The 22,583-nt window shown below is 44.0% G+C and overlaps 1 protein-coding gene and 1 long non-coding RNA gene across 2 annotated transcripts; one reads left to right on the top strand and one right to left on the bottom strand.

Annotated features, from left to right (window-relative positions):
• Window positions 1–221: 221 nt before the first annotated feature.
• On the top strand, window positions 222–19,945 carry LOC101161038 (TSC22 domain family protein 1). The gene is made up of 3 exons (XM_011484089.4): window positions 222–2,951; window positions 17,024–17,075; window positions 18,423–19,945. The coding sequence occupies exons 1-3, from the start codon at window positions 958–960 to the stop codon at window positions 18,684–18,686; spliced, it is 2,310 nt and encodes a 769-aa protein (XP_011482391.1). The 5' UTR covers window positions 222–957; the 3' UTR covers window positions 18,687–19,945.
• LOC110016333 (uncharacterized) lies at window positions 8,343–17,432 on the bottom strand. The gene is made up of 2 exons (XR_002291604.3): window positions 17,293–17,432; window positions 8,343–8,439 (listed from the first exon to the last, which is right to left on the bottom strand). It is a non-coding gene; the product is annotated as an uncharacterized LOC110016333 (long non-coding RNA).
• Window positions 19,946–22,583: the final 2,638 nt, after the last annotated feature.

Below are 22,583 nucleotides of genomic sequence, written 5' to 3'. Positions count from 1 at the left end.
AATCCTTTACTATAGTGAGTACAGTAACGAATATATAATTTAGTTACATAATCCATGTTACCTGAATAGGCGATAAAACAAATCCGTCTTTTTCTACAGCGATACAAAATGTTTATAAATCGAGTGTATGACATGCAAAATCGTCTAAACCCCAATTTGTTAGGGGGTCATGAACGCACCACAGATCAAGGGGGAAAAAAAAGGAAAAAGACCAACTGGGCGGGCATGCGCATGCGCACTCTCAGTGTTTGCATTCCTCCCTCCCTCCTGGGAAACTGACGTCCCGTTAGTGCCGCGGCTGCTCACCGGCAGTGATACAGCAATACGCGGCCGCGCTTCACCATGGAATTAACGAGCACTCTTTCCCAGCCCAAACACAAACATTATTCGGACGCTACAGTCTTTTCTCCTTAGGTGACGTGTTTTGTTTTTGTCGCCGTGGGTTCTTTGTATCGACAGTACTGTTTCTGGAGGTTCGTCGTTCAGAAGAGGAATTGTTGCGACGGCTGGTTTCCTGCGACATAGACAGAGAGGTCAGCAAAGAGGCTTTAACAGATTTTTTTTAATTGCACCAAAATAATGAAGGAGGTTTGTCATTTATTTTTTGTTTACTGTCAGCTATAACCAAAGAAAGAGCTAAAGTTCTGCGTTATAGTCGCTTCTGCCGACCTAGCTAAAAACCTAGCTACATTTTTGCAGTCTGGTTATTTAATTTCGCGACATTAAACATAGTTGTATCAGCTTTCCGGTCATGAATTAATATTGTCGTCGTGAAGTGGAGTGCCACCTGTAAGCTCGTGTTCAGACTCAAAGCGTTGTCTTTTCTGTTGTTTTTTTTTTTTCGTTTAAAAAGGACATAAATCATATGACTTGCCAGCTGACCCAGCTAACTAGCCTCTAAGTTAGCTGGTTGCAGATAATCGTTTGCAGCTTTGTCATCTTGAAAACCCGACCGAGATGCACCACCAGGACTTATCTGGGGAGTCGTCGGGCTCAGGGAGCCGCAAAACGTCGTTCCACTTCAGAAGGGGAAGCAGCGGCGCGCCCGCCTCTCCTGCGGCAGCCGCTGGAGGTGGAGGGACCCCGGCTGAGGACAGCCCAGCTCAGGCCGGATCGTCCTCTCCGGCTCTCCATCACCAGAGTCAAGGACCTGGGACCCAGATGAAGAAGAAGAGCGGCTTCCAGATTACAAGCGTCACCTCAGCACAGATCAGCGTGAGCGGGAACAACAGTTTGGCCGATGACACCGAAAGCTATGATGACATGGACGAGTCCCACACCGAGGACCTGTCCTCATCTGACTTGCTGGATGTGTCCGTGTCAAAGGCCACAGACAAAGGCGTGCCGGAGAGAAGTTCCTCGGATGAGACCTTGAACAGTCTCCATGGGGTTGACACGCCAGGGCTTGTGTCACCCAACGAGCCTCTTCAGCCTCACAGCATCCTTCAGGGGGCTCAGCATCACTCATCTTTGGTGAACGGTGCGGTGCACCACCCGTATTATCCTCAAACCAGCCACCACCAGCGCTCCGACAGCTTAGGTGGAGCCGAACCATCATTGCCAACTCTGCCAGTTCAACCGCTTGCTAGCTCCAGCCCATCTTTGCTTTCTAAAGCTGGGCCCAGCCCGACCCAGAGGCCGGTGGCATTGGATAACTCCAAAGTCGTGGCAGGTCAACAACTAACCCCTCTCGTTGGGACTTTTGCTGAAACGAACATAAAAGGGGGTGTGTGCATTCCAGGTTCATCTGCCGGCCCTGCTGCCCCCTCGACACTTTCAGGTTTGGAACCCGGGCAACCGGCTTCGTCTGCTGCTGCTGCCGCTCCGGGCCCTGCCCACGGCACTCAGACGCAGCACATCCACACGCAGACGGCCACCGGCTCCCGCTTTCGGGTGGTCAAGCTGGACACAAACTCGGAGCCGATTCGGAAAGGAAGATGGACGTGCACGGAATATTACGAGAAGGAGATTCCTCATGCGGCGCCATCTGAGGGACCAAAAGCGGCAGAGACTGCTGCCGAGCCCGAAGTGGGGAATGCTGGGATAAGCCCGGCGATTCCTGCCGTCCAGCCGCTCCACAATCTGCAGCCCTATCAGCCTCAGGGTCAGGACTTCACCAGCCCACAAGCCATGCAGAGCCCCCCGCAGGCTCCCCAAACGGCTCCTTTGAGTTATATTTCACCCCAGGAGGTTGTTGGGAGCGTTCACCTCCAGAAACCAGTTTCTATTGCTGCTGTTCCTGCAGCTGCACCAAAGACAGATGGGAGTCTGACTCCTTTGCTAATACCCCAGCAGTTCCCCTACGCTGTTGATCCACAGCAGGTTCAACCCCAGGGAGGGTACCCCCCACCTCAGCTGCATGCCGGTGGGGTAGTGGCACCAGGAAATATCAGGCAGCCGGACTTTATCCAGCCAACCGCTCCTTTCCAGACACAAGTGCAGCCTCCACTTCCGCATTCAACGGCGGGAATCCCCGTAACCCCAGGGGTGGCGGTCCCGCCTCAGCAGCCAGTGAGCATCACGCAGCAGCTGTCACTTCACGGTCAACCACCCCAACCGGCTCCGGCGGCATTCGCTGCTGGTCAACTGCAACCACAAATCCGCCCCCCGTCTGCCGGTGCAGTCCCCGTAGCCCCGTCCCACGGGAGCCCCTACATGACTGCCCTGCAAGCTGACCTCAAACCCCTCCTGGCATCAGGGGTGAGCATTCCCCATGTGCCTGCAGGAGGGAGCTCTGTCAAAAGCTCTCAGCTGGAGGATGCCCAGAGGCTGCTCCTCCAGCACCAGGGCCTGCTGGGCCTGCCCAGGCTGGGCGCGGTGGTGGCCGCCGTCGGAGATGGGGCCGCAGAGGGGGTTGGATCTCTGGCCCACATGGGGATGTCGGCGGAGGCCAGCGCCTTCATGGTTGCTGCAGGCCTCCGGAGCCAGCATGCCGAGGGAGAGGATGACAGGTGAGAAGGAATATCCTTTTCGTCCTATAGATAGAAGGAATTGAAGAAAAACATGCAACAAAACTTCATTTTTGTTGTCTGTTATTTGTTCTTGTGTCGATTTCTCTGTCGCGTCAAAAACACTCGATATCTGACTTTGAAACAAACTGCTTAGTCATTGAGAGGGCCTGTGAGTCAGCAGATAGTCTCTTCTTCTGACCTCTAGCCATTGGCGGCGTGTTTTGTTTCTCTCATCCTTATCAGACTTTTTTTTTTTTGTTGGGGGGGGTTAGTTAATAAGCAAACTCAAAATCAGTGTTTTAGAAGTAGGCGAGCTAAAAATGGAACTGGGTCGATTCCTGGTAGACAAAAAAAACCCCAAAACTTTCCATGACTTTGCAAGTTTGTACAGGATCACAAGTTGTGTTGCATAAATCAAAATGGAGCGCGCTCCTTTGTTATTGACGAGGAGAAACGTCGATCTTTATTTAGTTCTTGGCTGCTAATGCAGCTCGCTGCTACAACTGTCAACAGAGACAAAAGTCTTCGTCTTCAGTCGGCAGCGCTGCGTCTGATTGGTGCCATAACTCACGGGGGTCCTCTTGGTGCCGACAGCGCAGGGCTGTGTCTGCAGTGCGTCCCTGTCTGTCGACATCCAGTGTGTCAGCCCGGTTCGCAGCCATGAATCAGCGTCTGTCCTGCAGCGAGCGTCTCCCATGTCACTGTTGCGATCTGTCTGTCATTCCTGCTCTCTTCCGTTGGATTCAGAATGTTCCGCATCATCCCTGAATCTTCTGATAATACCTCTGACCCCCGCGCTCTGCTATTTTATCAATAACTGAAGAAAAAACAAAACAAAAGGTAGTTTAAAAAATAACCGGTGTGTTTGTTATATATGCATTAGATCTAGGGTGCATGGTGGCGCAGTGGTTAGCGCTCTTGCCTCACAGCAAGAAGGCCCCCGGCTGGGGGACCTGAAACAGAACATCAATGGGGGGCCTTTCTGTGTGGAGTTAGCATGTTCTCCCCGTGCATGCGTAGGTTCTCTCTGGGATCTCCGGCTTCCTCCCACCGTCCAAAAACATGCTTCATCGGTCAATTAGCAACTCTAAATTGAGCATAGGTGTGAATGGGTGTGTGATTGTGACCCTGCGACAGACCTGCGACCTGTCCAGGGTGTCCCCCGCCTTCGCCCACGGCAACCCCGTGACGCCGAAAGGGAACAAATGGAAGAAGATGAATGAATGATTAGATCTAGGGCCAAAAAAGATTAGGAACTGATCGTAACTTAGAAAAGCTATTGAGCTAAAAAAAAAAAAATCTGTTTTATAAGGGAATTTTTAAAAGCAATGAAACGGCTTTTTTTTTAGTTTTATTATAAAAATGATAGCAAATATTCTACTTTTCGGTTTAACATTTATTGTGGTCCACTATTTTACTAATAACTGAAACAAAAAGCAGTGAAGTAAAAGTCCATCGTGTTTTATTATAGATTAGATCTGGCTATAACAAAAAGAAATTGGAATTGATTGTTACTCAAAAAACCAATTAAAAAGAAAAACGGCCTTTCTTATCACAAAAGTTGCATCAAAAACTGCACTTTTGTTCAGTTCAAAATAACTGGTTTTGTGGTTTTTTTTCATCCAAACAAAACTAGTTTTAGAATAGAACAGAATCATGACATTTTTTTCACAGCTCCATAAAAAACAGCAGCAAATTGTAAATTAAACGGATTTGTAAACCTATAATCAAAGTCAATGAGGTTTAACATGTTTACATTGATATGGAGCCTAATGAAGGCAATGATTTACAATGATGGAGAACGCTGCAGGTTTTATGTGTGAGAAGTTTTTTCTATATAAAAATAGGTTTTTTGCTTTCTGTTGTTTCGTTTTTGGACGGCAAACGGACTAAAAGTTAATGTCATACAACAATAAAGGACATGTTTATTATACGTAGGTTGAGAATATTCCTAGACACTTTAGTAACTCATTAAATAAATGCAAAAATAATTATGAAATTTACAAAGGGGTTGTCACAGCTGGTTTTATACATAACCAATAAGTTTTAAGAATGAGAATACCAGTAATATCAAATTAAATTTGCCCTTACAGGGGCAATAAATCAAATCCATTTGTGCCAAATTTGGTCAAATTTGAATTTGTTGAATTCTTAATTGGTAGATGAAGTTTTCCATCCTGAATATTTCTAAGACAAAATACCAAATCAATCATCCAAAGTTTTCCTTGCCACCAAGAGCGACTGCGCTTATTTGATCTCAGTCTTACGAGACGTTTTTACGTCCCAGAAGTTATTAAAAAATTGTTTTTGTTTTGTTTTTTCTATTTGACTGCATGCATTTTAAAATATATTTCTTTTTCCTCATTTACAACAAGCACGTTAAGTGGAAGTTAAGGAAGAATCAGTTCTCATAAGCTGCTTCTTTGATTGGAAATACTGAATTGTCGGGAGTCAAACATTTTTCTTGGACTTCTGACAGAAAAGACTTCGATACTTGAATGTATTTTGCCTTTTTTTTTAATAGATCAAAGCAACAAAACAATAAAAAAGAAGGCAATATTCGGATAGTTTTTGCCTATAAAATCCGTAATCAGAACCTCAATTTATGCCTGAACTCTGCGTTTGTTTCAGCCTTTCTGCCTTTTTTTTGCAGCTGCAGACGAAGGAATCTGTCTTAAACAGGTTCTTATACCTTCCAGGCTTATGATCTTAACCTGCAGATTTTCTCAACCCCTCGTTTGATTTTTGGATGAAAGCCACCTTTGACTGTCCTTTCGTTGAGAGAAAAGCGCTGCAGAGAAAAATCACTTTTTCCTTTTTGTTCTGTTTATTTGCAGACAGACAGACGTTTTAGTCATTGAAATGTAGGTTGTATATTCTTAATACCGTGTTAATAGTCTTTCTGTGTGCAAGATAAAACGCTTTAGAAGAGTATTTTGCAACTATAAACCTTCTGGCCCATTAATGGGATCAGTTCTCTCTGACTTCATCCTCTGGAGCTGGAAAACACAGTCGGCTCATTGTTTGCCCATAAACTGCTCTAACAACGTTCCTCCTAAAACCAGACCAGCAGTTGCGCTTTTCTTTCTTTCTTTGGCGTCTTGTGACCTGCTTTTCTTCCTTTTTTTTTTTTTGTGTGTCAAATTGAATCCCAACAGGTTGGCAGCGCTTTAGTCCGTCCACATCGGACAAACGTTGCGGTTTGGACACAAAGCGAAACGTTAATGAATGAGTCAGGCAGGTAGTTTGTAAGGAATCAGGTCGTTTTATTTATTTTTTAATGCCAAACAAAAGCAAGTCTGGATGCACAAACTATTGCAATGTCTTGTGCGTGATCACACAAATGTGCCGTTTACCAGTAATGCTTTGCTGGCGCTGATTGATTTATACATCTATACTTTCTTCTGTTATTAGTGTTACAAAACTTTTGTTTGTTCAGTTGTTTTTTAATCTAGTGCTTTGTCAAACCCTTTTTTTAATTTATTCCTATACTAATCAATAAAAAAACCCAATTTATTTGCTGGGTTGGATCTTTATTTTTCCTAAAAACTAATATGATTTCAAAAGAAATAACTTCTTACTAATCCAGATCCTAAAAGAAATCATAAAAATTAAAAGTAATTTTTCGACCTGATGCAATTTATAATTCTTTAAATGAATATGTATTCGTTTTGTAACATGTTTTGAAATGTAATGAATAATATCTGAGTTTTATGAAGTCTTTTTATTGGTTGACTAAATCCAAATCTAAACCGCCCACGAGTGAAATATTTTCTTTTCAAACTGGTTTCTTGTTTTTTAATCATGCTCTCATTATTAGCTTGTCATTTTTAGGGTGGTGTCTCCTACCTGTCAAGCATAATAAATCACCTCGAACAGATTTCTGCCTCAGCAGACACGCTGCCTCTAGGTCAGGTATTGATTTGTCCACAAGGGGGCAGCAGAGGGCCACGAAACCTCCAAGCTAAAATAACTGTTGTTTATGTAACTCTTAAAAATGCTTTGCAGGCGAGTGTGGAAGTGTCCTTTATGCACGGAATGACTGCATCTATAGATAATAAAAGAGCTTTAAATTTAATTTAGTAATTTGAATGAAATATAGGCTTTTATATGGTATCAATGCATGAATATTTTTTCCTCCTTTTTTTTTAGTTTTGCATTGCAATATGTAACATGATGACACTCTATTCCATGTGCATTTGTAGATTGGTTTAAGAAGCAACATTTGTGGATTATTCTGCTACTAGGGAGTGTGGGTTTGCCCTGTGTCACATTGACTTGCCTTGTGCTCCTTCGCAGCGCTGCAGGATCCTGCAGAGAGGCCGGTGTAATGCATGTGCATGCATTCAGAACATTTATGACTGCAGCTGCCGGGTGGGGGGCGGGCTTTACAGCGTGGGAAATACTTTGTGCTTACAGTCAGGGAGTTGCTTCCATCTTTCAGCCTGAGGGAAGACATTGTTTTTCATGCCTTAAGTGGTTTTGTCCGGTTTACCCTGCTGGCAGCGCTCAGGTTTTTTGAACTACTGAGGAAATCTTGGTTAGGTTCCACTGAGTAATCTGCTCACCAGCGAGTCGTCTGGTCTGATCAGAGGTTGAACACACACAGAAATACAAAAGTCATCCTCCATGGAACAAAAAAGATAGGTGGTCCTGCTGAAAAAAGTGGAAATAGTCCACTTTTCAAAAGTCAAAAGCCACTTTAGATAGGTTACAAGATCAGCCTTAATGTTCACTGTTGAGAGTAAACTCACTCAGATCTTCCTAAAATGTTTTCAAAAAGTTCCCCTTTATTAGCTTGCTTGTGAAAAGACACATTCTTGTTTTTCCCCGCTGTTGTAGCACAGCAGTAAACAGGCATCTCGACAAACCCAACGTGGCGTCCAACTTTGCGTACGCAACAAGCTAGCTTAGCGACTCTAGCCTGTATAACTCATTGTGACGTGGATAAGTGAGGAAGGGCTCCTTCCAGGAAGAGTCCGCGCTGCCAGATCTGCCCCCAGGCTAAACCCTTTCAATTTAAACGCACAGAATGCAAGTCCATCTTTGCCGGATGTTTGTTTGTTTTTGTGGGCGAAACGATGCCGACGTCGACTCTAGGATGATGTCATTAAGTGGGCGGCACCCACAAGGAGGGAAAGGCGGTGGCTTAGAGATCGAGTCGTCTTACCTCCAGGTTGGAAACTGAACCACGAGAAAAACTTATAAAAATCATTTTTAGTGTGCCAAAGGTAGTATATTATCATATATATGGATTTAGTTGATTATAAAAGGGTTAAGAGCATGATATGGGCGGCGGAAAGGCAGATTCCACTTAAGTTGCGCTGTTGTTGTTGCCTTCTTGGCTGGTCATAGATAAACCCCAGTCTCTCTGAAAATCAAGCGATGTAGCCTTTTTCAGGTCCAGTAAGGTCATTCCAGGGCTAAAGATTAGGCACAGTGCCTGTCAATCAAAAGGTCACGCCCCTCTTTAAGAGCAATTTTGATCCTGTAAAAAAGAAAAAAAAGTGATTAGGTTCACTAACAAGTAGAGCTTCCGTGGAACAAACTGGTAAAGTGACCTGACTCCAGTTAGTTGTGCTGTCAAACAGGAAGTGCAGACGTGCCCATTGGTAGCAATGACAGAATCTACTTTACTGGTAATCCTTTGAATAGTTAAGTCAACTGTAAGATAAAAGTGAAAGTATATAGTTGTTGAACTGAGTTTAAAGACCCACTCAAAAGAAAATGATGTTAATGGTGTTTTTAACGCGCTCTTGTGACATTTTTTCCTGATCATAGGGGGCATATTTAAAGAAAATTAAGATTAAGAGTGAATGACGTTTGAAAAAGATCTTAGTTCTTACGTAGAATATACACTGGGCGGGCTACAAGCTTCCTGCTCCGCTCCATTCTGATGCATCCACTTGCAGACGACTAGATCCACAAACGTCTTTGTTTTCCTTGTCTGGACGTCTGGATAGCGCCTATATTGCTCGCCGTCTTTGTTGCACAGGTTGGTGGTGTAAGCAGCTGTCAGCTACCGAGAGTGCGCAAACCGAGAGCTCTCAGTTATGGGTGACGGGAAAGGGGGGGCAGGGTTGCTCTGCACCAACAGTCCTGCCCACAACTCTGAGGCGAATTTTTAATGAACTCCTGCCGCTCTGCAGAAACTTTGTCGTAGAAAGCGACATAGGTTTTTGGATTTTGGCAGAAAAAACGGCATAGTTTTTATTCAAAGAGCACTGGAAAGGCTTTGAAAATGGATCAAAAGTCTTCCTGTGTTTCTTATACTTGCACCCACTCCCCTCTAAGAGAAATCCCAGCCTTCCCAGCAAAGACTAAAGATAAGTGGTCTTTGTACGGCCAGTTGTGCGATTCTTGACCTTCTCCCACTGTTCAAACACAATCGGCGCCCCACGTGAAGCTGCGCTCCGCACACAGCCTCAAGCAGAGTTTCTTCAGCGCCGCTGTGAGGATACTCGCCACGGACGCACTCAGCTTTTCCGCCTGGTATTTTGATCGCCAGAGAGCTTCAAATAAAGCGCCGCAGGCCAACAGTTGTGTCATATTTAGTCACACAAGACGATTGTGGGTGACCTTTGCCGTGGCTTCTCAAAGTCAGAATAATAATGAATGCTGTTCGGCGGGGAATGAGGCGTCCGTCTTTTTTTGACGGAGATGCTGGCGCTCCTTCACTCCGTCTCCTCCGTGTTTCCTGCCTCATATGCCACAGAGGCTGGTTATGTAAGGCGTTGCGTGCATGGCAGAGCCGTCCACTCACGCTCCACAGAGCTTCAGCTATGGGCGTCTGCAATATTCCATGACCTGTTTTGAGTTTTGAGGCGTTCTTCCTCTAAATTTGCTTGTCTGAAAGAAAGAGGGGGGGGATCATCCTCAACTATGCAGAAGGTCATTTCTGCCTATTTTTGGAGATGTGTTTTTTAAATGTCTGCTTGTGTGTCATTTAGAAGATGATGTTTACAGAATCTTGGCAGAGGCCTTATACGTTGAGAAGCAAAAAAAAAAAAAAAAAAAAACTCCTTTCCTTTGCTCGTGTGTTTGTGTGTAATCCGCCTTGATCCTTCGCCGGCCCGAGTCAGAAGCTTCCCAAACCGGATCCCGCCAGTTTTCCCAAGCAGCGCCAGACCCACACAAGTACATCAGCTGACACAAGAACACACAAACGGACTCATTCCAGCACACGGCATGAGAAGAGGCGATGCGTACAGAGATGAACAAATCACAGCCTGCACATGGATGGATGGATGGAGGACAGAAAAAGATGGTTTACGGCGAATTCGACAAAGATTTCTCTAGATCTCACCAATCATATCTTCCATTCTCCAATGAACTCTCATTAGTCAAAGCCAACCAAGGTGTTTAGAGAATAGATCCGACATCAAAGTCTCGTTTTATGACGTCTTTTTGTTTCATACATTCAGCATTTTGGAAAATGAAAAGCTGGCATTACTGAGGTAGAAAGCCTAGAATCCAAACAAAAATAAGTAAGCGGATCAATTTGTCTAATTTTTAAAGGAAAAACATCCTTAAGGTAACTATAGAAATTAGGGTTGGGCGATGTCCCTTAAATTGGCAGTTGACGATGTTTGCTGTCAACCATCGGGATGGACGATGATATCGTCGTGTGTGTGTGCGTGTGAGGGGGGGGACTATTTTTAATTTTTCGGTCTTATATAATTGCTATTGGTTATTTTACTTTATTTATTTTATTTGCCAACTAATAACACATCCGAGAAGATCCAGTATAAACTGAGGGAAGTGACTTTAACAAAAAAAGTATCAAACAAAATAGAAAGTAGTAGTCCGCTCCCGCACTTCACTAGTGAAGTGGACCGGTGGAGCGCGGACTTACAGTTTTGTGTTTGAGGGGGGAGGGGGGGGGTGCTTTGTTACATGAGCGGTATGTGTGGGAGATTTAGGACTGCGATCCGTCCCGCAGCTCTAGGGGAACGAGCTACCGAACTCAGAACGGGGTCTAAAAGTGTGTGTCTGAGCAGAGCTCGGACCGTCAACACACACAGTGACTTTGTGGCGGTGTGTGAGCTTTAAAGCAGAAATGTCGCTCAGTCCTTAGAAACTGTTCAAACAATCACGTGGATTTGTGTTTCGGGTCGTGTCCCGACTAAATAAAGGCTGATGTTATTCTTAACATGTTTACGTGCAGCCAGGATGCAGATTGCAGCGCCACCCAAAGCTAATGTTGTTAGCCCGGGTTAGCATACTGCTAATCCTGGCTTCTTTCCGGCTCCGTTCTTCAACAGACACAAAGCACTGACCACACGGATTAAAATTTAAATGATGAGCGAACAGGCGCTTCATAATAATCGTATCATTAATAAAAGCACATTTAGAAGATCATCTTGTATATTACCGAGCTGACATATCTATGGATGTAGCCGCTCGGCGGAACTCATGATTTATTTTGACCGAAAGTGTGCCCCATCACGATGGACGATGGTATCGTCCATCGGCACAACCCTAGTAGAAATCGTTCTAGAGGTTGCTTAAAGACAGACTCTGAGGAAAATGCTGTTTTTAATATATTTTTGTAGCATTTTTTTTTTGGATGATGGAGGACATACAGTGAGGTCAATAAGTATTTGATCACCCTGTGATTTAGCAAGTTCTCCCACTAAGAAAACATGGAGGGGTCTAGAATTTTCATCATAGGTGCATTTCCACAGGGAGAGACAGAATCTGAAGAAACATTCAGAAATCACGTTGTACGATTTTTTTTAAACAATTTATTTGTATATTACTGTGACAAATAAGTATTTGATCATTTGATTATCAGATAGATTTCCGACCAGCAAAGACCTGCTGTTCTGCTTTTAAATAGTCCAACTCCACTCTGCTCATGATTCTAAATTAGTGGCACCTGTTTGAGGCCGTTAGCTTGCATAAAGCCACCTGTGCACCCCACAATCACTCAGAAGTCCAACTACCAACATGGGCAAAACCAAAGAGCTGTCAAAAGACACAAGAGACAAAATTGTAGACCTTCACAAAGCTGGAAGTGGCTACGGGGGAATTGCCCAGTAGCTTGGTGAGTAAAGAACAACTGTTGGAGCAATTATCAGAAAATGGAAGAGGCTAATGATGACTGTCAATGTCCCTCGGTCTGGGGCCCCTCGCAAGATCTATGATGCTAAGGAAGGTGAAGAATCAGCCCAGGACTACACGGGAGGAGCTGGTCAATGACCTGATAAGAGCTGGGACCACCGTTTCCAAGGCTACTATAAGTAATGCATTAACACGTCATGGTTTAAAATCATGTATCGCACGGATGGTTCCCCAGCTGAAGTCAGCCCATGTCAAGGCCCGTCTGAAGTTTGCCAATGACCATCTTGATGATCCAGAGGAGTCATGGGAGAAAGTCTTGTGGTCAGATGAGACCAAAATAGAACTTTTTGGTCTTAACTCCATTCGGCGTGTTAGGAGGAGGAAGAAGGAGGAGCATCATCCCAAGAACACCATACCTACAGTGAAGCACGGGGGTGGAAGCATCATGCTCTGCACAGGGGACAGGACGACTGCACTGTATTAAGGAGAGGATGAACAGGGCTCTGTATTGTGAGATATTGGGCAAAAACCTCCTAACTTCACTCAGGGCGTTGAGGATGGGTCGTGGCTGGGTCTTTCAGCATGACAATGACCCGAAGCACACAGCCAAGAAAACCAAGGAGTGGCACCGTAAGAAGCATATCAAGGTTCTGGAGTGGCCTAGCCAGTCTCCAGACCTAAATCCAATAGAGAATCTTTGGAGGGAGCTGAAACTCCATGTTGCTCAGCGACAGCCCCGAACCCTGACAGATCTAGAGAAGATCTGTATGGAGGATTGGGCCAAAATCCCTGCTGCAGTGTGTAGAAACCTTGTGAAGAACTACAGGAACCTTTTGACCTCTGTAATGGTTAACAAAGGCTTCTGTACCAAATATTAAAGTTGATTGACTCAAGTGATCAAATACTTATGTCACAGTAATATACAAATAAATTGTGTTTAAAAATCGTACAACGTGATTTCTGAATGTTTCTTCAGATTCTGTCTCTCACTGTGGAAATGCACCTCTGATGAAAATTCTAGACCCCTCCATGTTTTCTAAGTGAGAGAACTTGCTAAATCCCAAAGTGATCAAATACATATTGACCTCACTGTACATACAGAAGATTAAGCTTCAAATGCATTTCTGAGGATTTCTTTGTGCAGATTGTTGTGAATCAGGAGCAGACGAAGAAACGCAGCTGGGAAATTAGGATATTTGTGACATAGAAAAAGTACTGGGCGGAGCCACAAGCTCCCGGCTCCACTATATTTCAGTGTGAGGTTGCGGGTTTGAGGGGCTGTCAGCTAGCGGCAGAGCCTGTAAACCGAGAGCTCTCAGCGATGAAAAGGGGGCGGTCCCACAACTCTGGGAAGAATTTCCGATGAACAACTTCGCTCTGACGAAACTCTGTTCTTGAGAAGGACCCAGGTTTTTGGATTTTGGCAACAACGGCGTAATTGTAATTAAAAGACGACTGAGAACGCTTTAAATAAAGTTTAAAAGATGGTTTAAGTGGGTCTTTAAACAGGTTAGCTTACCGGGATCTACGTTTCAAGTAGCGTTTGGGACCTCTGTGCTATATTTAAGGACTAGAACCCCAAATTTAAGGTTTAAATGCAGCTTTTTACTGTCTCTGTTGTTTTGAGTTGAAACTTTATCGTTTTTAATGCCATCTGGTCTTTTCTTGCCGTTGGCTGCTTCCTCTCTGTTGCTCTTTTGGGTGTGGCGAATACAAACTCTGCCTTCATCCAGACGGCTGCAAGAGTCCACATTTTTTTGAGGGAGGAAGATGATGGATTATAAAGTCCTTCTTTTGTTTTGCTGTAGCGTTATTTTCTCATGTAAAGATTCAGGTCAACCCTTCGTACGGAGAGAAGTTCTAATTGGCAGAACGAAAGCCGCTCGGTGGGAAAAAAAAACAAACTCTCAAACGTCGCAGGGCTGATTCCGTCTGACGACTTTCGAGTCCTTTGTTTTAACGGGGTGGGCCCGCGCAAAACCCGCTAGAGCGAAGTGTTCGGACGTTTCCGATGCTTTTAGGAGATGGTTTGAGCGCGGCGTGGACGAAATTGGTCCCAGCAGTTGCTCATTATCAGCCAACGCTCGAGTGCTCTCATCTATGACCGCCCGCTGTTTTAGAGGCTAATGAAACCCGATTCACCGAGCGTCTTGGTGGGCTCCCTTTTGGAGCAAGTTTTGGCTCGTCGCCCCCCTCCCATTTTTGCTGGCTGCTGGTAATTTTCGCTCCACATGAGCTCTTTATCTAATCTGCCATCCTGTTTGGATCTCCTTTGTTTAGACTGTGGGGTGAGAGGACGTTTTTTTTTTAGTGACGTTCAGAGAACCTTTGGGGTTGTTTCAGAAGAGGAGGTGTTTGCGTATTTATCCTTGAGTGGAGGTGGCAGGAGCACGCCGATGGGGTGTGTGGTCAACCGTGGCTCACCCCATTGGACGAATCCCCTCTAATCCCCGCTCCGAGTTTACATAACAACAGAAGGGAAGGTGACGTGATTCTCCGCGCGGTGACATCACCGCCAGCCCTCCTATGTCTCCTCTCCGCGCGCCCAATCCTCTCACAATCTATATGTGATTCCGGCTTAGGAAGGAGGCAGCCAGGACAGGCTTAACGCACAAGCGCACTCCTTCTGTACACACTCCCCGTCACACTCCGTCCCGGGCTCCTTTGTTGCCCATGAAGCCCCATCATTTTGCAAAGCTGGGGCCAAAGGGCGCCACGGAGTTTGTTTTGGAGAGTTTTTTCTTTTTGGTCTATGGTGGTAGTGATTGTGTGTTTGTAGCCTGAACTGTGTCAATGAGAGACAGAGGGCTGGAAGGGGCAACAGCACGGGCCCAGGACAACATGGCCCTAAAGCTGTTCTTCTGGGAGCTGGAGGAGCATCTGAAGAGGTAACCGTGGTAACTGTGCTGTCGTCACGTTCGGTGGGAGTCAAAGGACTTTGTTGTTGTTTTCGTTTTTAATGTTGTGGCATTATTATGTTGGCAAGAACGGACCTGTTGTTGGAGCAAAAGCGTGCAGAAATACTTCAAAATTCCAGATCGGCACGTCTCCTGCCCACAAGAGAACATGATGTTCTGGGTTTGCACATGTATGCATGTTTCATTGAACAGTTTGAAAGCCTTTAGAACGTTAAAAAAAACTCAATCTCTCCTGCTATTAGCTGCACCCCCCCCCCCTCCCTCAAATTCCACTACCCCTCACAGACCCCAGTGTCATAAAAACCAACAGTTTTCCTATCAATAAAAGCAATCCTTAGCTTGTGCACTGTTTGGAAGCAAGCACAACATTTACCGAAAGAGGCGGTCAAAACAATATTTCAATTCAAGTTGGTCAAAGCTACGCCAACTCAAGTCTGGGATTAAGATGAAGCAGGTTAAATATATAAGTACACCTCTGACGGAAGGGATAAGTCAAGTGTTTACAGTACAATAAGGGGATCAGAGCGGTTCCTGAATGTTCTCCTGTGGGACGTCCCGTCAGAAAACACGTCTGATTGTGTGGATGAAAGTTTGAGTTTCTACCCCCCCCCCCCCCTTTTTTTTATCTCTACGCCAGCTGTGTAAACAAAGCACACTTCCTTTGCTTTTGTGTGTTTGTCCAAACAGTTTCATGGCAACGTCGGTCCACACCTTCACACACTCTGTGGGATTCTGTTTGCACGAGGGATGCATCGATTCCCTTTTTACCACGATTTGGTTCAAACCTCCATTTGAAGATGACGAAAACAACAACAAATGTCGAAAAAGTATTTGTCGAACTTGCTAATAAGTGATTAACAATAAAGAGAAAGCCTTCAGTTGGCTTATTCTAAGGCTGGTGTAATGTAATAAACCAATAAATACTAAATCCTTTTTTAAATGTATTACCATTGTCTGACCCTTTAAATATACTGGCACACAGTCGGAATGTAACAAACCACTTTCCCCACCATTCAGATTAATGGTGGCATCCCTAATTTGTCATTGTTTTTATGATCAACAAGTGTGTCACTAATTAAACCAGATTATTGGAGCTCTAGAAGAAAACCGGGATGAATATATGTAGACTTAGAACATCCAGATAATTGCAAACAAGTGTAATAATTTATTATCAAAACACCTTTTTGCCTTTTATTGCTATTTTCTAAATTAATTGTGGCCTTTAAAACGTCAATCAGATTATTTGACCTTAAAGTTGACTGTTTTTTAATTGTTTGCACTACTAATTATGACCGATAGGGGGAGACATTGTTTTTTCTAAATATTTATGATCACCTGGCTGCTGCATAACAAAACACACTTGATGGATGGACGTTTAGGACAACAAAACACTTTTTATTTTTATTTTAAAAGAAACTAAATTTCGGCTTGAAGAAGTGGAAGTAGCTCCCTCTGTATTTCTAGCAAACACATTTACCCAGAATTACCTTCCAGGTAGTGGGGACACATGCAAATAAACAAGCCCGCTCTCGTCCAATCAGCGTCGCCCCAGAATTAATCCACCCCATAAATTATGCTAATGAGCCCCCCATTTCCAGCCAATCAGAGCGCGGCTCCCTTTGGCACGAGCGAGGCAGCCGATGTGTTGGAGCCGCAGCCCGCCGCTCTCGTCTTTTGTGTGCAGGCGGTCCTCCAGATGAGCGGAGCGGCACCGCGCAGCTCCACAATGCGCCATTTTTCTACTTTTCTACCAGTTTGTACTGCCAGCGAGCCGCCGTCGGGGGTTTTCATGGGCGGGGTAGCATGAATTCCCGGTGTTGCACTGCTGTGGCGATGGACCTTGGCGTTTGTCAACTGAGGAATTTCTCCATATCGTTTCTGTCCTCGGTGCTCGCGAAGGAGTGCGCGTCTGTCAGGGTCGATAATAGGTAACCACGGTTTTTTTCACGCAAATATTGCGGCGCATTTCTTCTGAATTGATGCTTAAAAGTGAAGCATATATATAGCAAAGCCGCAATGTTGCATCAGCCATTCTCCCCCAAAATCCTTTGTAAAAATTGTTTTTTTTTCTCCTCTTCTGTTTTGCAGCTCTTCAGGCATTGGTGTGGTTGCCATTGACAACAAGATTGAACAAGCGATGGTAAGCGCTCGCGCTCGTTTTGGACCTGTTTGTAAATACACGCTCATGTATTTGCTGCTGCCTCCAGTGTTATGTAACCACAACACTGACGAGAGGCGGCCCCCTCCTTTATAGTAAAAAAAAAACCTTTTACTTCCTGTTTTCTTTTTATATTTGAGCCTTTTTTCAAATATTATTTTATATGATTTAACAGGAGCTTCTTGGCGCTGTCCTGTACCTTGATGTGAGACAGGCGAAAGGTTCTCACGCCAGCCTCCTTTTTGGGTTCTCATGCTCCGGTCGATGCGTGTTGCTAGGCAAGCGGCAGCCTCCCCTCGCGCAGTATAAATAACTCGGCCGCTGATTGGCCCCTCCCACTCCGGCGCAGGAACATTTTGTTCCCTGGATGGGCCTGGAGAGAGGAGGAGTTCCCCCCCTCCTCCATCCCCGAATGGGCTGACCCTGCTACTGCATCATCGCGAGAATCATCTGGAAAGCCTGTTTTTATAGAAATAGACATGAGAGTAGGACAAAAGACTGCGTTATATTAGCAATGTTTTTATTTGGATTGATAAAGAATTTTCATTTTTCTCTAGTTTTAATGCTCCAAAGTCTAGATTATGTTTTTCATTTTGTTTGCTCTCCCCTCAATCTATTCTGTTTAATTTACTAGTTTGTCCCCGAAACCACAATAAAAGTATTGGATCAAGATTTATTTCAGAAAGCAATTCTCATCTTCTTTTATGAGGAGATACAACAGTTGCCCCCCAAAAAAATCATACTTAAAGACCCACTCAGATTAAAATGTTTTTTTTTCTTACATGTTCTTGTAGCATTTTTTATGAGAATGGCAGACATATATAAAGAAAATTAAGCTTTAAATAGCATTTCTGCTGATTTCTTTATTCGAATCATTGTGAATCAGGAAAAAACCCAGTTTGAAAAAGATCGTATTTGTGACTTAGAGAACACGCTGGGCGGGACACGAGCTCCAAATCTGATCCATCTTCTTGTTGACGCCTAGATCCGTACCTTTGTTTTCCTCGTCCGAGCTGCGTTGTACGGCTGGATAGTTTCGATATGGCTCACCATTGTTGTTGCACCGCTAGCGTTAAGTTTGGGATCCTGTAAACGGAGATCTCTCAGCAGGAGGAAAATGGAAGGAAGGGGGTTGCTCCACACCAATTCCTAACAAACTGCAGCCGATCTGCAGAAATTGTCCTAGAAGACGACCGATTCGGGCTAAAAACGGAGTAACAGACCTCTGGGAACGCTTTGACGATAGATCGGAGAGGATTTGTAAAGTCTGATTGAGGTTGTGCGGCACTTTTTAACCCCTTGCTGACTGTGTGGTCCTTCTGTCCTCAGGACCTGGTGAAGAGCCATCTGATGTACGCCGTGCGCGAGGAGGTGGAGGTCCTCAAGGAGCAGATCAAGGAGCTGATCGAGCGCAACACTCAGCTGGAGCAGGAGAACAACCTCCTGAAAACCCTGGCCAGCCCGGAGCAGATGGCTCAGTTCCAGGCGCAGGTACAAACCGACGGCTCTCCGAGCAGCGCCGGCCAGCCGCCAGTCCCCCCGGGAAACTCGCAGGTCCTCCCGTCCACACAGAACTCTGGCACATCGGCGTAACGCGAAAGCTGTACACTGGAAAAGCCCACTAAGAGTAGGAGTTGACTCGAACATCAGCAAGACCGACTATGCCGACATCAGGAGGAGCACTAACCAGAAAGAACCTTTTGTTTTGTTGCACATTTAATTTAACTGACGGAAATGGAGTTGCACCTGTGTGAATGTGTACATGAGTGAGTGAGTGTGTGTGTGTCCGTCTTCATTTCGTCTGCAACTTCTGCTACCTGCTTCAGACAATCCTCGTTGTCATGCTGGTTGTAGTCTCTCGGCGAGGGGCAAGACGGAGCGATCAGAGAGGTTCGCCGTTTCCCTTCCCTTGTCCAATGAGTTTCTCGTGGAGAACGCCCCCTCCCCACCTTTCTCTTCTGTTTGTCCCTTTGCACTTCTTTTGCAAGCGACGTCGAAAGACTTTTAACGGACGAATCGGGAGCTCCGCGTCCTCACTGCACACGTCCCCATCACGGCTCCACATCCCCGTCCTTGGATCAGCCACAGCTTCCTAGTTGTTTTCATGGATGGATCATTCGTACAGGGATTTATTGTTATTCTGAAACGCAGTAGCAGCTGGAGCAAAGTTTGCTGTTATTGTTTTAAATAATGTCCAAAATGACCTGATAAAGGAAATGCGAATTTCTCGGACATGACTGTTTGTAGGTAGTATGTTTTGTACAGATGAAAAGTTTTCATTTTTAACTCTGCCAAGTGCCTGGTTTCTAACCATAGATACATATATGAAGCTTCTTTTTTATTTGTGTTATCCGTTTGTGTATATAAAAATATATATATCTATGGTTTTGCCAGGTTTTGACCTACTCGTAGTGTCATAACTCAAGGGGGGGGGCAACAGAAGAGGACCTTTTTACCTCAACACTAAGATGCTGTCTCTCCTGCAGTGACTCACAATTTTGTACTGTATTCCAACAATCCTTTGCCGTCGCTTCAGACTCACTTGCTCAAATGATCTGGACTCTTTATATTTTGGGATGTGTGTAGCTTTTTTTAATTTTTATTTTAAGTATATGACAGTGGAGTTTTATTTTTGTTTTGGTTTTTTGTGTCTGTTTTTGTACAGCCAAGTGTGTGAATTGCTCGTAGTGCAACCGGAGCTCTGAACACAAAAAAAAGAGACTGTTGGTATAAAGAAAGGAAAATGCCCTGCGTCAGGTTTCCTGTGCATGTTCCTTCAGCCCATCACAAATGTGACGTTTCAAATTGCACTAGACAGTTGCACCTCAAATAAAAAAGTGGAGAAAAAAAAAGCAGGTTTCTGTGTTTTAATAAATTTTTATTATATTCCATATTTTCCGAGGTTTTCACGACAACAAATGTTTTTTATTAAAGAAAATGTTTAAATAATGTTCAATATTTAGTATCAATTTGGTAATTAGAAACTTACCACTATTTGTTTAACCCAGTGATAAATATTTATAACAATGATGAAGTTAATAGTGCAGGGTAACATTTTGTCATCAACCTTTTTTTTATTTTTTTGCCAAAACAGGTACTATTTAAATCGATTTAAGAACAGTAAGTGAGCTCTTAGTATGTTCCTGACTTTAAACTTTATTATAAAAGTTAAAGGGAATCCCAAATGTACATGTTTATGCCGACATTCCTTTCCAGTAGCTCAAATGGTATGACGCGCATGCGCTCTCCTCTGTCGATGGTGCTGATATGAGAGCCTCTTATTGGTTTCTGAAGGGCAAGCCTTCCTGTCGCTTTTTGCAGCTCCACCCACAACCATTCCGGTAGTGAAAGCGACAAAGTAAGCCTTTTCTATCGCTCTCTGACACAAGATGGACAAAAAGTTTGTTGTATTTCGTTAAAGCTTCTCAAATTTGTCATATTGATACATTTGAAACGAGGAATAAAGGAGAAAAAAAATACTACTGGCTAGATGGGGAGTCAAACACTGATATCCCGCGTGTGCGCCAGAATCTCTAGCCATCTAGCCATATTGTATACAGCACCAAACAGTTGAAAAATCATATAAAATTAAAAAAACATCTACCTTAGCTCGTAAATGTATGACGTAATCACGCCAGTTTATAGCGACCCGTGTTGCATTCAAGTCCAAATCGGTCAAAATGCATTAGAAAATTAGCTTATAAGGACCGAGCGTAAACATTTTAACACGAACCCCTTTAGGTACAAATTAAAAGAAAAGAAAAAAAAAAAAAAAAAACGCACGTTGCAAAACCACGTGTGGCTTAAGGATGCAAGATTGCATTTTTGAAATATTTCCGACGTTAGCCAGGAAATACACACCAACCTATGAGGTCATCTACACACTAATAGCGCTGCATATTTGTCGTACATTCTTTTTCTTACCTACTACTACAATAGTACAAATCAGGACTGCAAGTTCCCTGTTTAATATCATTATCTGAATTGGATTTTAAATGTATTTTATACAATTTTTTCGTTTATTTTTTGTCTTTGTTTATATTGATTTTCCATCACAGACCAATGAAGCATCTCAAGTTTGTTCCAAAATCTTCAGTTCCGGCACAAAATAAGGCGCAGCAAGTTTTTATTTCTATCATTATTTTTTTCCTGTGTGTGCTCTGGAGATTAAATAATTTGTGTCACATTTTAATGAGATAAACGGAAAAAATGTCACTGTTTTTATCATTGTATAGCTTTATTTGAGAGCTGTAACGCAAAGTGAAACTGGAACGATCTTCCTCCTTGGATCTGATTAGACCCAGAGAGGCGTTTTCTGCCCTCCTCTGTCTTGATCTAAGGTCGTGACCTCGTAGCGTCTGGCTGGCATTTCCTGCTCTCGTGTCCAGATGGCACTTTCGCAAATCCCATTTCATTGACAAAAGGTGTTTTTCTCAAGCGGGCCGGCGTGGGGACGGGATGTCCTGAGAGGCCGAGGGGATCACACATGGATTATCAGGATCTAATTGTGTCGCGGCTGATATTTGGGAGTCCTGTTTATATTAATACCTTTAGGGAGCAAATTTAGTGCCAGAAACATCAGTTCTTATATTTGGAACCAATATTTCCAGACATGAAGTGACTAATCTGCTCTTAAGTCACCTGGAAAAATTCCGTCTACCCCCATAAGCAGACCCCCTGCAGTGCTGTTCCTGCATTCCTTGTTGCTGAGAAAGCAGGTGGCCTGCTGGTTTAAGCCTGAATGCCCAGACTACCCATAAGGATGCCGAGGACCCCAAGCGGGGATGAGCTCATCTAGTGTCCGGGGAATTAAAATGGACTGTTTGTACACAACCAGCGAGCAAAGCTGCACATAAAACCCCAAATAAAGTCAGACTGAACCCAGATTTCGTTCTCAACGCGTGAAAGAAATCCACAACTTTGGCAGATTGATGTGGTAGAGTCAACCTTGGCTGCTGTGCGCCAAACTAAGACATCATTTTAGACTTTTATTTTAATCTAATGTTCTTGATGTTTGGAGAAGCCCCTCTGATTCTCTCTGCACAAATCTAATAAGTCAAAAACGGCCGTGCTCTCAATCACTCACTCACAATCCAAGTCAGACGCGCGGCCAGTTCCACGGCATCACGTGAAACCCCGTGTTCCTGAGCAAGAAGCAGCTTCTGGGGGTTTTTACTGCATGAGAGTCACGTGTTGAAAACAGGAACATCGAGGCTCTAAAGCCCTAAAAATGTCATTTGTGTCCAAACATGTGAAAAAGTCTTAACTTTAGACTAAATTCTATTTTTGATTTTATTTTACTTAACATAAATAAGGTTAAATCCCATCTGTGGTCTACCACACCTGAGGATCTGGGAGTTTCTGCATTTGTGGACTTTTTAAATTGTAAATTACCGACCCGCTCCAATCATCTTTTGATCTATTGTAAACTTGTTGTTTATTATCATTAATATATATATTATATATATTAATATATATTTTTATCTAAAA

The sequence above is a fragment of the Oryzias latipes genome, chromosome 2, assembly GCF_053564925.1.
Source record: "Oryzias latipes strain Hd-rR chromosome 2, Olatipes_Hd-rR_3.1".
NCBI classification, from domain to species: domain Eukaryota; kingdom Metazoa; phylum Chordata; class Actinopteri; order Beloniformes; family Adrianichthyidae; genus Oryzias; species Oryzias latipes.
This window is presented reverse-complemented; position numbering and strand designations above follow the sequence as displayed.

Coding starts and splice junctions, on each gene's coding strand:
- LOC101161038 (XM_011484089.4), top strand. CDS start 958: ATGCACCACCAGGACTTATCTGGGGAGTCGTCGGGCTCAGGGAGCCGC. Junction 2,952..17,023: donor GCCGAGGGAGAGGATGACAG/GTGAGAAGGAAT, acceptor TCTGTTTTGCAG/CTCTTCAGGCATTGGTGTGG. Junction 17,076..18,422: donor ACAAGATTGAACAAGCGATG/GTAAGCGCTCGC, acceptor TTCTGTCCTCAG/GACCTGGTGAAGAGCCATCT.